Source organism: Drosophila serrata, unplaced genomic scaffold (genome assembly GCF_035046125.1).
Source record: "Drosophila serrata isolate PLE 108 unplaced genomic scaffold, ASM3504612v1 contig_382, whole genome shotgun sequence".
Lineage (NCBI taxonomy): Eukaryota > Metazoa > Arthropoda > Insecta > Diptera > Drosophilidae > Drosophila > Drosophila serrata.
Genome location: NW_028257280.1, coordinates 5,484,140 through 5,500,920, shown reverse-complemented (window position 1 = coordinate 5,500,920; position 16,781 = coordinate 5,484,140). Strand labels below are relative to the sequence as shown.

The following is a 16,781-nucleotide window of genomic DNA, read 5'->3' as shown; positions in this document are numbered from 1 at the left end:
TGGTTCTTGTCCCCAATTATCAGCCCCAAAACATTTCACAGAAAAAGCTTCTGCTATAAAAATACTGCCATAAAAATACATATTTATGGCAACCCAACTGCCACTTGTTGCTATCAACACTGCCCCATTCAAAAACGAGTTTATTCTTTCGTCTCCTCTCTCCTCTGGCTGTTAAAGTTTGTGGAATTTGTTAAAGGGAAATTAATTCGCCACCCACAATAAAAAAAAATATATGTATATAGAAAGAAAACTCATCAATCTGTGGCGGTCAGCAGCTGTTCGAACGAAACTTTTCCGCAAATGAAGTCAAATCGAACTTCGAGCCCAAAAACGCAAGCATTCAGCATTGGTTTTCAAATTAAAAGAGGCAGCCGACTGTGAAGGGAAATTGGAAAACTGTTGCATACTTGAGGGCGGTGTGGACTATGTAGACCAAATAGCACGAATAGCACCGACAGGCGGGTGGTGATTTTTCCCCACTCGGAAAACCCCACAAAAAAAGCCCAGTGTGCTCTCTCTTTCTCTCTGACCAACGAAAAATGATTTCCGTTCATAAATCATCATAATGGCGAAGCCAGGACCCAACACAGGAGTTTGTTAGTACGGAAAACATGGCCAAAAACCAGAAGGGAAACCCAGAATCAAATGAAGACGAAACCGTTTGACCAGCTAACGATGGGGCATTTTCCCCCCTAAAACAATGGGGAGAGGTAAAGCGGGGGGAAAAGTAGAAAAGTGCGCCCGTGCGTTTGTCTGTCACGCACACAGAGAAAGGGAAGAGAAAACTCGGGGGGAAATGGGGAAAGTGGGGAAAGTTACAAGAATTTAGGCTTAGAATTTATCGACTAACAAATATCTGGTGTTATTTATATATTAGGAAATATTTAAAATATATTGAATATGTAAAGAAAATAAGGTTTTCCTAAATATATCTACATTTTCTATAGGTTTTTAGTGGGATATTTAGGTACTCATCAAATTAATTTAGTTTTTGTATCCTGTGAATGATAAATATATCAATTACAATTTAATTTACAATCCTCTAACTTGACTAAAGTTAGTAAATTTATAATATCATTATTACTCTATATTTATTCACCTTAAAAAACTAGAACCCCCAAAAAATCCTTCTCTGATCTTCGATATACCCCTGCATCCTTCACGTAATGGAGGCCAACACACACACACTCTCAGCACTCACACACACATACGTGTACTGTGCGTGTGACGTCAACAAATGGAGCTGGAACGAAATGAAACGTTTTAATTAGACAAAAGAGCAGGGCAACTATTTATTTCCATTTCTGCTTCGACTGTTTACTGTCCACACAGCCCGCAGCAAAGGCTGCAGATACAGATACAGATACAGATACAGTTACAGCAGATACTTGGCCAACTATCCAGAGGCAACCCACTCACTTGGCTTCCAGCGGGCTTTCAGGGGCCTGCAGTCGCTGATATAAACCCCCCTTTCGGCCACAGAAATTGCAATGTTTCCCCTTCATTCCGTCTTTAATTTTCACTAAGATTGAAAGTTTTGTAAGTACAGGGATAAAAAATGAAGAGAAATTTTATAGTTTTATAGTTTAATACAATTATATTAAATTATTTTAAGAGTATTCATATTTTTAAATATTTATTAACCTTCTTAAAATTATAGTTGTTAATTGTCTTGATAACTCTACAGATTTTTTACATACCAAAGATAGTAGAAATTATTAAAAAGTGTTATGGAATCCTTAAGAAATTTATTTTAAAAGATTTATAGAAATTGTGATATTGATTACTAACTGGGGAGTAATAAAAGATGGAATGGATTTGAAATCAATTGAAATTCGGCCTTAAATTAGGCTCTAGGGCATAATAAAATATCAATATTTTACAAGGACTTATTTTCAATTGATTTAAAGTCCTAAAAGTTTCTATTGAACTATGTATTTGCCATTTAAGAAAATTGAGAAAGACATCTAAATTAACTTCTAGCTTTTATAATAATTTCTCAGCTCTTAGTTCTCATTTCTCTCAGTGCACTGGATGTGGTGAGTGGCGGCAGCCACTTGGATCCTGATAAGCGAACATATTTTGCGCAGCATACTTGCGAGGGCAAACATTGGCAGTGGCCAAAGAATTGCTGGGAAATTGCTCATTCTCTGTGGGAGTGTGTGAATGCGGTGTGTGTGTGTGTGTGGATGTACGTTCTTCGTTCTTCGTCCTTCGTAGGATTCTTTTGCCCAGAGTGCTGCAGATTTATGCATACCGCACCAGGACGAGCTACCAGATTAGGGACATTCCGATGCTTCCTGCCGGCAAGCTTCACCTACAAGTATGCTGTGCTAAATCTCTTGTATTTGCAGTTTCCGTTTTTAGTTTTCCCAGCATTGCATTTTCCACTCAACTTGTGTGAGTGTGTTTGGGTCTTTTCCTTCATTTCCCGGCTGCTGTTAACTGCATTTCGCTCGACTTAAAAGAGAAAATCGCAAGTCAAACAACTCGAGTGGCTGAGTGTGCGTGTGTGTGTTGGTGGGTGAGCAAGCAATCTGAACTTTTCAATGCTCGATTGCCAGCTGCTTTTCCACAATTTCCATTTACCCGCCCCCCTCACAGCCGCCCCCCTTGGACAGCTCAATTAATGGACAGGCAGGCAATGAAAATTCTCCAGAAGTTGACAGAAATCGTTTTCGGGCCTTCCGCTTTTTTGCATGCCAGAGAAAATCGAGACTGAAGCGAAAACTTTTCTTCATTTCCCTAGAATTATCTTTGTGTTCTACACACACATGAATCTTGGCATGGGAGCCGGGGCTGCGCTTTTCCCATTTTCCCCCCCAGGCGTTACCCGGCCTTTCCATTGCCTTTATTTTCCCTCTAGGTCAGCGAGAGTCAACGACACTTGGCAAAACGACAGAGCATTCAAAGAAAAGCAGTGAGGGAGGGGAAGTGGGGGAAAAGAGTTACTGTAAAAAAATATATATGTATATAGAATTGTGGATATATATATATATATAGGGGGTAACAAAAAGCTTGTAACGCTATGAAGGAGTCATTTCCGACCCCATAAATCATATATATTATTGATGAGCATCATCAGCTGAATCGATCTAGCTATTTCCAGATAAAATTTAATTTGTTCAAAATTTTGCAAATTTTATAAGGGGTTACATCGTTAAAATTGGCAAATAAAAATTGATAAAAATTTTGATTTATTTAAATGTTATATTTAGTATGCAGATTTATTAACCTATTAAAAACTAACATAGGAAAGCATTCCGATTTGAAATTAATGGTTTTTTGTCTGAATTATGAGTTTTTTAAACTTTGATTTCGATTGCAAATTTCATCTTGCCGAAAATCATTTCCTTTCTTGTTGAATAAAAAGAAAACAAAACATTTTAAATATGATGCCTAACAATTTAATTTTAAAATGAAACTCCTTTATCTCTCCTTTACTAACACAAACTTCCTTGATAATACTATTTATATTTTTCGCTGTGTTCAATGGCGCCTCCCGTTAGCTTGTTGGTTTATAATAAAAAGTACTTCATTTACTTTGTGCAATTTACAACTGTGAAATAAACAGGGAAGAGCCAAGGCCAAGGAGCTGGCGGAAAGCGGGATGGATAAAAAAAAAAAACAAAAAGGAAGTGCGGTCATGCTCTGCTGTGCTCTCTCTTCTCTCCCATTTTATCCTCTTAACCCCATGTTGCCCGGGTTCTTTGTATCGCCGCCATCGTTGCTTTGTTTTATTACCCGTTCGCCTCCGTTTTCCATTCCGGCGCAGTTCATCTTGTCCCGGTTTGTTTTTTCCTCGCCCTATAATTTATTTATGCATGTATTTTATTAAAGATTTCCATGGCGTTGTTGTCGTTCTCGTTATCGCCGCTGTCGTCATGCCAGCCAGTCCCCCTTTCCTTTCCCTCGGATGTTGACAAAGAAATTACTTATTAATCATATTTGAGCGCTGATTTCTCGACGCCAGAAAGGATCACGAGCAGCTGCCAGGGGACGTCAGTATGTACGTATGAGTGCACCAACAGATGGCGCAAAAATTATAGCCATCCTTTACGAAATATTTTACTGAAAGGGAAGAGTTTAATGTCAGGTTTGGATATTCTTTTATGAAAGGATATTTTAATAAAATAAACTTCAGTCAGATATGTATCTCCTTTTAGTAAATTTCTTAAATTCAAGTAGCAATAGTTCCCCATAACCCAATTTAATTTATGTTACATCCTTTAAACTTACCAAGGATGTATAATTTTCTAGCCTTTGCTGTACCCCACTCATTGGGTGAGTGGCTCCTGTATTATCTTATGTTATCCTTTGGCTTTCTCTGTGCAGCTTTCCCCCTGTCATCATTGTGGTTTTTCCACATGCAAACACATTCATTGGGATGCAAGAGGAGGAAAATGAAAGAAGTTTGTGCTCCATTTCGTGACTCTATTCATTACCCGGCTTCTCAGTCCTCCTGCAGCTCCCCCTGTGGCATCCACCGGCAGCGTTCCCCCACCCCTTGGCCATGCCACATAATTGCATTTGCTCATCAGAGACACATCCATTGGATGGATCTTGTATATACAGGAGGCATTTTGTCCCGCATCATGTCGCTGCTGCGTTTGCTGTGAGCTGAAAAGACATTTTCGAAAATTAATTTTAGAATATATATTTTGTCTTGCGTGTGCTTGGGCGCTTTGTTTACACAGCGATCGTGCGGGGTAATATATAGCAGTCACGAAACACTTGTCTTTCATATATCTTGCAGTCTCGTTGCGATACAGGAAGTCCGCAATTCGCTGTCAAATCAAGAGCCCCTGATGCTTAATGCCAGCAATTGAAGGCGTTTGCTAATCAAAATCTAAATCAGAATCAGCACAAAGTCAGAAATCAGACAGAAGGCAGAGGCCGAAATCACTTGAGATCTTTGTAAAGACAGATGCCCCCCAAGGCACCCTGTATTGGGCATCGATTGACGCGATATTAGTGTTGGCTAAAATATTTATTGAAATCATAATAATAATAATAACTTTATAAAATAAAATTAAACTTGGAAAATATTTTTTTGTATTTAAAAAGTACTAACTTTTTATTTAGTCCCTAAAGATAAATAAAACGGTTATGATCTTTGCTATTATCTATATTATCTTTGTAATTATTATAAAATATATTTGAGACAAAGATTTCCTTCCATTTCTTCCCTTAAATTATTCACAAGTCTTCCCAGAAACCTAAATAATAAATAATACTATTCCCATGTAAGTGAAAATAAGAAAGGCATATAAAAAATTAATTAAGGTTGACAGATCTGTCATAAATAAAGACAGATTGGCTGCACTATTGCCATGGTGGATGGATCCCATCCGATGCACTGCCTCCGCTCAGCTGTCGAACGCCGGCAACGCCAACAGAAAATGAAAAACCAAAAAGCAAAAATGAAAAAAAAGAGCAAGAAATGGCAAAATGAAAAAAGGAATAAAGGAATAGACAACGTCAAATGCCGCCCGGCCAAATGGCCAGCCGGATCGGCCCAATATATTCGGACCGATTCAGAGTTGTTTGCTTACACAGGGTATCAGCGGGCGAAAGGGGTGTGTTGGACATGACGTTGTTTGGGGAAAATGAGTAAATAACAATGCAAAGCAAATTTATTGAATAATAAACAGGTTTTTATGAAGGATATTGATAAATATGTTAAATTTAGCACAAGTAAATCGCCATATATGGATATGAATTCGATTTTTAAATATTTATTCAACAAATTGTTTTGAAAAAATTAATTAATTAAAATTTTTGAAAAATTATATTTTTTGATTGATGGATTAGCATTATTTCCAGGATGTTTATTTTAACATTTTGTAAACGTATACGTAATATTTTCGTATACGTGATATTTTCGTATACGTGATATTGTAACCCTTGGAAAATTTAATTTAATTTAATTTAAATTTAAACTAGTACCATAAATACAAATTTAAACAATTGTAGTTAATGATTATCATTGTTTATAAACCCTATCTAGTTTAAGCCGTACTATTAGTCGTATACGTAATATTTTTGTTTTTCTAATGTTATTATCTCGGCTTACTTTCAGCTTACTTAGAGTCAGATATAACCATACTCTAAAACTACAATAAGTATTTCTCTCTCCATTTACTCTCTATTGCTCCGTCTCTATTTTGGGCTATTGTTGTACGGCATATGCCCAAAAATAGCTTGGAGTATTGCGTGGGGTTTCCATGGGGAGTACGGGGTGAAGCGATAGGAGAATAGGATATGTGCTATGTGTCCAAGGAGGGGAAGTATAAAGAAGGAAGAGTTTCACATTTTGACGAGCCTCAGACGTCGGGCAGCCGCACTAATTGCACTCGCTTGGCCTAACGGAGAAATTGCAACAGGCGGACAATTAGCGGGCGAACTCATTCGCAATCGCATATTCATATTCACATTCACATTTGCTCAAAGAAGGAACAACGGCAACAAGCAGCACAACAAGTACACTGAGAAAAATGAAGAACACTTATTTTAATAAATACATATTTTGTAGAGAAAACTAAACTGAAAGCTATTTATATTTAAAATTTGATAGAATGTATTAGAGTATTAGATTTTAATGAAAACTCACTTTGTTGATTAAATTATTATATTTCCAGCTTGAGAGCATCCGGAAATATAATTAAAAATCCTTAAAAATATTTCTCTCCATGTAGCGACAGACAGAACATTACCAAAAGAGAGCGAGTGAGAGTGGAGGGATGATAGAGAGAGTGGCGTGGAGAATGAGAGCCGCTAGTGAGAGTGGGGATCTCTGGCCGTCTCGCTTGCACTTGCGACCAGCCACTCGGCCCCACCATGCCCGGCTCAGGCCATCTCGCTCTGTTCCGGTGGGCAGACAGAATAATTCTTGCCAGCATCAGGAGCAGTGGCAGCGGCAGCGTCAGAAGCAGCGGAATTAGAAGCAGCGGCTAAAACAGCAAGAAAGCAGAAAGCAGAAGACCCGCCGTGTGATCGTGTAATTCGCCTCGTGTGCGTTCCGTTATTCCGTAATTATTCCGGATTTGTTTGCGAAACAAGTTGAACTGATGCGGTTTTGATAGCCAGTTCAATTTGTTTCGCCTCCTCGGTGTGTTTTGTCATCCGGCACGGTGTTATCCGTTGTTTCGTTGTTCCGTTGTCCCATTGTATCGTTGCTCCCCTTGTTCCATTATTCGTTCTCCGTATCCCCGTTGTTCGTTTTTTCCCCTTGTTCGTTGTTGTCGCGCCTTTCGTGGCCGCCACTCGACGAATCTCTCAATCAGTTTGAAAATCAAGCAGTTCCCGAGAGGATCGAAGGCACTAACCTGAAAAGGATCTATATAAAAACGAAAAACCACTATTATCCAGCACAGCGCAAGTTATTAACAAGCGATCGCGCCGCGAAATTCCACTTGTTTATATAATAATCGGCGGCTGCCAAGAGCCCAACGGAATATACAAAAGAAAAATACAAAAAAAAAAAAATTCATTCATTTCGTTCATTTTTCAGGCCACAAGAAAAGCAAAAGAAAAAAAACCGAGCATTTCTGCGTGTTATATGTGTTATTGTTTGTGATCAGTGATCAGTGGATCCAGTGGAACGAACCAAGTGAAAGTGAACACACAGAAACGATAAAAGCTCAAGTGAAGAAGATAAACTGCAATCGCATCGTGTAGGAATTCGAAGTCAGAACCATGTCGGACATTGAGGATGTTTTCGGAGGCTCCGCCGAGGAGACCAAACCCGAAACCGAAGCCAAACCCGATGCTGATGCCGAGAGAAAGACCAGCGTGGTTACCGAAAGGACCGAGGAGGTGATTCCCGGCGAGACCGAGAAAATGGTCACCGAGACCATCGACGAGGACGGTGATGTTGTGGAGGAGACCACCGAAGTAACCCGCAAAACTGTGAAGCGCACCATGAAGATCACTGAGGTGAGTCAAATATCTATACTAACTTTAATGATTCTTAAGTTAAATATATCAGAGCATTATTTAAAATAAAAAAATAATTCTGTTTACTAGCAAAGATAGCTATATATGAAATATATATTAGTTTTCATGTTTTCAAAACATTCAAAGTGATGAAAATATTTTAGCAAAACATGGAAATTTCCTTAAAGTGTTTTTGTTTACCACTTGTTTCTCTAGAGTTATTTATTACTATACAACTATAAATTTAAGTATAACAAAGATCATTAGTAATGCAAAATAGCTTTGCAAAAACATCATTATTATTTGGCAAATGAGTATCAATTTATTTAGTCTTACGCCGACTTTTTATTAAGTAATCTTTATTTTAAGAACTTTTTCATAACTATTTACTAAATAATAATTGATAAAAGACTTGACATTCAAATAATATTTCCTAAAAATAAATACAATAATTTAAGCCAAGTATAGACTGATTTTTCTCAAAAACTTAGCACCCTTGGGGCGCTTTTCTTATGAAACACTATTAATCATTATTCATATGCTCTGAAGGGATCCCAACACACTGATCTCTTTGCTTGTGAAATTGGCCAAAACATGGCGAACTCTGGCTATATTATTTATACCAAATGCCATTTCTCTATGTGCGTCTTAACAAATTGTTTATACGGTCCCACGAATATTATAAATCTTTCTCCCTACATTATACATCACACACACACACACACACACACTGGTGCACCGATATAGGCGGACATATAAGCGGATATATATAAAACGCTCTGGTTCGGCCACACTTTCTATAGGCGACGTCGCCGAAAAGAAAAGCAAAAAAACCTCAGAAAAAACATAGGAGAAAACAAATTTTGCAGCTGTTTGATTTCGGCGCAAATTATCACAAAAGATTTCAATTTTCGGGGCTTATAAAAAGACGAAAAAATTAAATTATTGTTAAGCAGAAATCACTTAAATACCCGATGCCAAAATAAAAAAAATCCCCAGCAAAAAACAGAAACACTGACAGACGAGAGAAATTGCAAAAAAATGAAATGCAATAAATTCTGTGTCGCCAACAAATGCAAAGTCTGCAAAAGAAACAAGCATAAAAAAAGCAGGAAAATAAAAAAAACAAAATGCGTATGTAAAAAAAACGTAACAAATAACAAAAAATAAATATTGAGGTTTCCGTGTCTTGCGGTCTGGCGCGCTCTCAAGATGGGGAGCAGGAGGTTGCTTCGTGCAGCAATTAATTGCCACAAATCGTTGCACAAAATTACAAATTGCATTTCCGGTTTGGCGCGGCAGCCACGCATGCAGTTTCCTCCGCCACCATAGCGTTTTCCTCTCCTCCTTGTTTTTGTTATGGCCTGAAAATCTTCGATTTTCCCTGCCGCTGTTTTATGACTGTCTGGCACCCTGCCCCCGCCCCCCTGGCTGGTTTTGTTTTTCTTTTTTTTCCGAGTTTTATGGCAGCCAAATTAAATTTGCATTGCAATTTGCTTTTTGGGGTCGGACTCGGCCTTTTCTCGTTTTTATGAGAGACCCCGGGAATGGAAATGAAAACGTATGAGCTGCGTAAGCCGGGGTCCTGTGGATACGGATAAGGATAAGGATGTATTTGTACACACACAGACACATATGTGTGTGTGCGTGGCATATGGAATGTGTGTATGTGCTCCGCCTGGAGCAGCTTTACCGAACTAATTGCGTTGCCAAAGTCCGGATCCGTTTGCTGAACTCGTGAACTGCTAAACTGCTGAACCCATGAACTGCCGAACTCTCCACTTTCACTCTCTCTCTCTCTCTCGCTGGTTTTTGCCCTCTGGCTTCTTCCTGGCCAAAAGCCTGGCTAATGAGTCACGTAGCGTTCTTGTCATTTTTATGCGCTTAACAGGTCAAAGTTCCAGCCGCAAGGCTACGTGACCCAAGGCGACTTCGAATTGAAAATGCAAAATTAGTTAAATAAAGTCACAGGCCCCAAAACTCCCTGTTCCGTTTTATCCTTAATTCAGGCAACCCGGAAAACTGTCATAAATTTCACAGTTGATTTAACCGTTTGTCCGTTTGTTTGCCGATTTAATTCGGTCATTACATTATGGTTTTTCAAGGGGTATTTTACCTTTTGTGAGATATTTGTGGCTACAAGATAATATTTTAATTAATTTCCAAAAAGAAATGTACATTTACTATTATGAAAGGAATGAAAAACAAATTTTATCAAAGGAAAATCCACTGAAGTCCCGCTGGTTTGAAATAACATCCCACAAAGAGACCTTAAAATATCAATATACACTACTATTTTGTTATAAAAACAATAGAATAATATTTAAAAAATTAAACAATTTCATATAGTAAATAAATACCACGAATAAAATAAAAAAAACTCCCTGTTTTCTGTTAAAATGTAACATAGACAACAGTGCGTATGAGTAATATTATATTACGTATACCATAAGGAGCTCTGTATATTTTGAAAACACTAAGCGGAATTTAATATATTTTTACTAAAAATAAAGCATTACACTATGTAAACATAAAATATAAAATAATAACAAAACGCTTGATGTTAAATATTCATCCCAAACTGAGTACTGTTCAGTCGGTGACCTCAGTTCTTATTTATTATCCTTCTCAAATCAGGATGTATTTAGGCAAATCTTTGCTCAGCTCGCAGTCCTGCTCAAATGGACCATGCTAATTTGTGCAACAAGCCGGAAACTCACATAACCGGGCGGGAAACCAAAGCCAAAACCCAACATCTCAACCAACTCACATGGATAATGGAATTTCCTGTGGCCTCCGTGGAACCCATTGTCATTGGCTTTGCTATCCTGTCCCCATCCTGTTTAGGATTCCGTTGATTAGACATCATAATATTGAACAGAGATTAATTGGAAATCCATGTGGGGACGCCGAGCGACCAGCTACCAGCTCCTGGCTCAGAGAGGATTTAGTTGCGGAAGCGGAGGATGATGGGAAAACTATTTTCCCAGCTTTTCCATGCGATTAGCCTGGCCACGGAATCGGTATTGTGGACCATCGTAATTTCCCCTCGCCTTGTATTGTGTGTTTGCCTGTGATATTAATTTGTTTTCAAATTCGCCAAGCGCATTCCGCAAAACTGTGTGGAAAACCACAGCGCTAATCAGAGCAGGGACAGCTGTCTCTGCCACCCCCCCTGGAAGCCCAACCCTTGAATAAACACCCCCCTCTATCCGCAAAATGTTTCCCTAACGCCCTTCACCCCCATTCATTGACAGCTGTCAACGCGGTGGCGCCTCTTCAAGTCCAAACAAATATCTCACTGGCAGCCATTGAAACGTGTGTTTCACATACTGGCTGAATGTATGGGTTGAATATTTATACACTGAGAGAAATATATTAAGTGCAGAGATGAGTTAAGTAAGTTAGATAGATCGAAAAGATAGATGCCTTGAACTAAATAGGAAACAAAAAAAATCAAAGCTTATAAACATATTTAACTATAATTATTGCTCTTCTTTTCAAATAATTTTCATAATCACTATTAATTTCCACATCCTGTTTTTCTCTGTGTATGAAACACACCTATATCTGTGTGTGTTGCATATTTTTTTGAAAGGCGTGACACAACAAGACGATTCAATGTCAGGCATCTCTTGGCCTTTGATGCTCGCTTAGCTTCCATTCACTTGTTGCAGTTCCCAAGGAGATTTCACCGCTCCCCCTCCACCTACCTTGACACCCTAAAAACCACCCACAAATTCAAAGAAAAAACAACAGAAAAACCGCCCATTTATTCCAAATTTCGAGTACATTTGGTCAGTTATTTATGCGCTTCGCTTTCATTTCGTCGGCGTTTCGTTTCGTTTCATTTCGCTTTGTGTTTTATTTATTTGTGCCTTTTGGCTGTTCAAACAATTTATAATTTTAATGCACACACAGGCCCAGCCCAGCCCGTTGACTGAATACAATCGAAATATGTTTATATAATTGAAAAGCAAACGTTTTGCGTGAAAACATAAGGCGGAGAGGCATGTGTGTGTACATATATGATATGTGCTAGCAGCGATCCCACATTCATGCTGGGGTATATAAATAAAGCTGCCAAATTGTGTACACGGGGCGTATGATGAACGTGCCATTTATGCCACCGAGCTATATGTTCTCTCTCTCTCTCTCTCTCTCTCTCTCTGTGTGTCTCTAACTGGCACATATTTCATGTAATTTTGAAAACACACTGCCTTATTTATTTATCCAGTTCAAAAATCTATAATCGACGCCTCTTCCTTGGGATGCTTTGACCTGCCGCAACGGAAATACGTCCATTTCTCAGGGTTCTTAAACTCACTCCCTCGGCTCATCCTGGATGGGATTGGCGGAGTGTTACAGTTCAGCTAGAATAACAAACAAATAATTTCATTGCCTGCCATAAGCTTCCGCCACTCTTTCGGCCGGATATTCTATTGAAAATTTATTTCAATTACATTTGAGCGTGCCGCAAAAATCTCAACAAATAAAATTCAATTTACAAAATGTTTTGCGTAGTTTTCTGCGTGCCAAGAGCCAAGTTAAAAGGGAAAAGGAAAAAGGGGGAGGCCAAAGGCTGAAACCCCCCCCAGAAAGTCTATTCTATTCTGGCAATTCAATGAGAAAATTTTGCAGATTTTCCATGGCAGAGAGCTCGTTTTAGGAAAGTTTTAAATGCAAATGAAACAAAACCAATTAGCTGAAAATTGGCTGTGTTTAAAGGATAAAGCCTGCTTAAATGCTACTGCTACTACTGTTTGCCTCAGGTTATTAACATTTTCCTTCAATTAAAATATACACAGTGTAGACAGGCAATTGTTTCTTTGGCTGGTCAAGCGCAATTTGCAAATTACTTCAGCTGTACAAACATTTGGCCAACCCAAATCCAGTAATAAATTAACAACAGCTCAACCAGTGCACACTGACATCTGCTTGTTTACACAGAATCATCATCATCTGCTGGTCTCTCCATGAAGTGCAAATAAATAAGCCCCATAAATTCGCATTTCCATTTGGATGATGACCAAAAACTAACAAGCAATAATAGGCACTAACCCCTAATCCGATTCTATAATTCCACATGTCGAAAATTGACCCACGGCCATGCTCTCGATTTGACTTTGTTTTTATCGGTGGCCAGTATTGGGGAAATTTTGTTATTCGATTCTAAGAATTCCAGCACACCCTTCTCAGTTGAATTTTATCAACAAATTCCATGGAAATAGGTGCTGCAATATTGATTAGAAATCATTTTTAATGGAAAGGTAACTCCTAAGGGAGGCTTGTTCGAAACGATTTGTAATTTTCAAACTCTCATTTCAAGTGAAAAAATAAATTAGGTTTTTAATAGGTATTTACTAAGTAAGTTGTTGGTTGGATATTGTTTTAAACTATAAATTCTAATAAATTAAATATTCTTGTTTAACAATAATAAATGTCTTCTGATTAAAGTCTACACTTTTACCTGAATGCAATATACTATGGATTTATTTTGCTGGAGATCTATATATAATTCTTCTACCAGACCAAATTATATTAAAGTCATTCTTGTATTTAATAATATAATTATAAAGTTAAGGAAACCCACATTAAATCAAATATATTTCTCATTACGTTTAAACATAAAATAATATATTTCAATCAAAAATGAGTTTATTTTTCATGAACTCTACCAAAACCGTAATGAATTTCTGAAACTAAAATCCTTTACAAATGAATTGCTTTTGAACTATAATTGCCACATTTTTAAATTAAATATTTAAATGAAGTTAATTAACTTTTAAATCATTTCTCATCTCCAATCAAGCTGTTCACATAATTAATTCAGTTATCGTATTTCTTTAACATTTCATTCTATGCAATATATTTTTATATTATTTTTTGTGGGATTCAAATTAATGAATGTAATTATTGCAGTCTGGCTGCAATTTGCGGTTAATGTGCCCATTAATATTCAAACGAAACCGGCTTTAATTGGATGCAAGTGGCCCATAAGTCCGAATTAAGAGGCCCACTCGAAAGTCAGCCACTTGGCCGTGACAATGGCTGCCATTTCCGTTTTCGAATTGGTTTCGAAAAAAAGAAAGAAAGAAAGAATTCCTGAGCAAAGAGCTCGTGAGGAATATTATCGAGAATGCCAGGAATTTGTCAACAGCATTGAAATCGAAAGTTAAACCCTAAACGTATATATTCTATATACACTGGGGTGAAAGTTGTAAGAATTAAATTATAGAATGTATTGAGAGAAATAAACTGGGTTAAGAAATAATTAAATTATATGTTATAAATGTATTATATTTATCTAGAATTTACTTTTAATAAATTACTTTTAATATAGTTTCATACTACAAAATGTTCATAGCTGAAGATAGCAATTCTTACTTCCTTTAAGCTTTTAAGAATGAAATTCTTGATGTTCTTGATCCATACAACTTTCTATTACTTAACTCTTTTAACTTCTTATAAGAAATTTTCTCAGTGTTTCTTCATATATATATTTATATATTTATATACATATATATATATACATATATATATAGAAGGGTAATATAGCTCGTCGTCGTCGTCGGCGGTTTTGGCGGCACAAACAGACACTCAACGTCAATTGGCACTTTGATTGCATTTCGATGCAGCTTCCGACTTTGATTCGAATTCGCTTCGCATTCGCAGTCAGTTGCATTGCAAAACCCCAAAACAAAGCAGATCCCTAGCAGTGCGCACCGACGAATCAATCGCGTAGCAATCGAACCGAAACTATTGATTTATTGCTCTATATGGCCAGCTGGAATGGAATGGAATCAGTTCGGTCAGCTAAAGCCAAATAAATAGATTAGTTTTTGGATACAAAAATTGCGTAGTTTGTGACGTGCGATCCCTCGCGTGTGTGTGTGTGTGTAAGAGTGTATCTGTGTGTGTGTGGCAGTGCGATCCAAAGAATATATATATATATATAGAAAGATATATATATCTAACATATTCTACCATTTATCGCAACAACTACGAAATTTCTATTGAAATCTGCGCAATAGCCAAGATTGCCCCCTCATTCAAGTTAATTTCGATTTTGGCAAAAGCGGATTAGACCCAAATTCCCCTTCCCCTTACGAGTCCCACCGAGCTCCTGTCCTGTCCGAGCACCACCACCCATTAGAACCACCAACTAAAACCACCAGGAAGCCGAACGGTCGTCATCATGGCCATCACAGACGCTGCGGTAAGTCGCTCATCGGGGGGCCACAGGGCCGGATTCAAGAGGTTTTATATAGAAAACATACAAAGTATGAAATGCTTTCAAGGATTTGTCTTAGAAAAGTATACGGTTGATATAAGGAAAATGTGAATTTAAAATATATGTTTATAAAAAGAGTTTAGTAAAATGAAAAATTAAAAGCTTTAAATAATATATTGCTCCAAATACTTTATTTCATAGCTTAAACTCAATGAATATAATAGTAAACATATAAATAATATATACTATAAACATATAATTATTAAATGAAAAATAAATACTCTAGGTTCGACCAAATATTTTGTATAATTTTATTTACCTATAGAGTATTATAATTTTAATCAGAAGCTTGTAAAATCGTGAAAGAGTCATTTCCGACCTTATAAACCATATATATTCTTGATCAGCATCAACAGGCAATTCTAACTAGACATCTCCAGAGAGAAAACAATTTTGGAATTTGTTCAACATTTTATTCATCGCTAAAATTGACAAAGAAAATGATCAAAAAATTTAATTTTTTTTTTTAAATTTTAAACTGAGAATGCAGATCTGTTAACATAATAAAAACTAACATAAGAATGGTTTCCGAATAAAAATAAATGCTTTTTTGGCTGAGTTATGAGTTTTTTAAACTTTGATTTGTTGAAAAAAATGTCAAATAAAAATATTGATAAATATCGATTCAAAGTTATGGATATTTTAAGCTTAATTACGATTGATTTCCGATTGAATGCGATCAGTGTATAAGTTTCAGCTCATCTAGTTATCTAATATAAATATATGTTTTCTTATACGAAAAAGCTACGATTTATATTGAAAGCAAGGTAACAAATAAATACTCATAAAATGATATATTTATTGGTGGTGTTTTTTCCGTCCTCACAATTTGTAGAAACCTATTTTCAATATACCCTCAACATGTAAATATAAATGTAATCTCTCCTTTACCTAAATGATATAAAGTGCCAACACCATCACTAATAAATTACCTGTATAAAAAGGTTACCTCGTCAATCAATCAAAGTGAATTTAGTCAGAAAAGAGGTATTAATCTAATGAATTTTCCTTCTCCCACATTTCCCAAGCACCAAGCTCCTTAGTATCCCATTTTATGGGATAAACTCTTAAAGTTTTCCCCCCACTCAATCATTCGATCAAAATTCTGCAACATTTTCAATGCCACCCCCCTCTGCGCCACTCAACAAATTAAAACTGCCCGAGGGCGAGAAAAATCTATCGACTTAGCTAACTGAAGGAGCTACACCAACAATGGCCCAAACAATTTCCTCCCAACAAATTTTCCAAAAAATAATCCAAGGGGTAGCCGAAGAGGGGAAGCCCCGAAACAACTCAAAAACTTTTCCCGACCTTGTTGTTGTTGGTGTTGCTGCTTTTGTGTGTTTTCCTGCGCTTGCCACTTAGGTGTGAAAATCACTTGTCAATCTTTTATGTAAAGAAGTCGTCGCTGCTTTTGTCACCTGCTGCTCTGAGAAAATCCTCCTCCCTCCCTCCCTCCCCCTCTCTCAGTTTGAGACTTTTCGGTGCTGTTGCTTGGCTCGTAAAATTTTGTCGTCTGCTTCCGTTTTCTTTCTGCACTTAATTGTGT

General features: G+C 37.2%; 1 protein-coding gene across 34 annotated transcripts in view; it reads left to right on the top strand.

Moving 5' to 3' along the window:
* The first annotated feature begins 6,748 nt into the window (after positions 1–6,748).
* Positions 6,749–16,781, top strand: part of tmod (tropomodulin) — a 62,217-nt gene continuing 52,184 nt past the window's right edge. For 7 of the 34 annotated variants that reach the window (XR_015273397.1, XR_015273401.1, XM_020955866.2 and 4 more), the window contains exon 1: positions 7,220–7,938. Coding sequence is in view for 25 of the 34 variants with exons in the window: in XM_020955866.2 (XP_020811525.2) it covers positions 7,699–7,938 (240 nt within the window). In the remaining 9 variants the exon portion in view is untranslated. Of the gene's footprint in view, positions 7,939–14,592; positions 15,158–16,781 lie in introns of those variants that run through there. The other 27 variants (XR_015273398.1, XR_015273404.1, XM_086840667.1 and 24 more) reach the window with 13 other exon arrangements.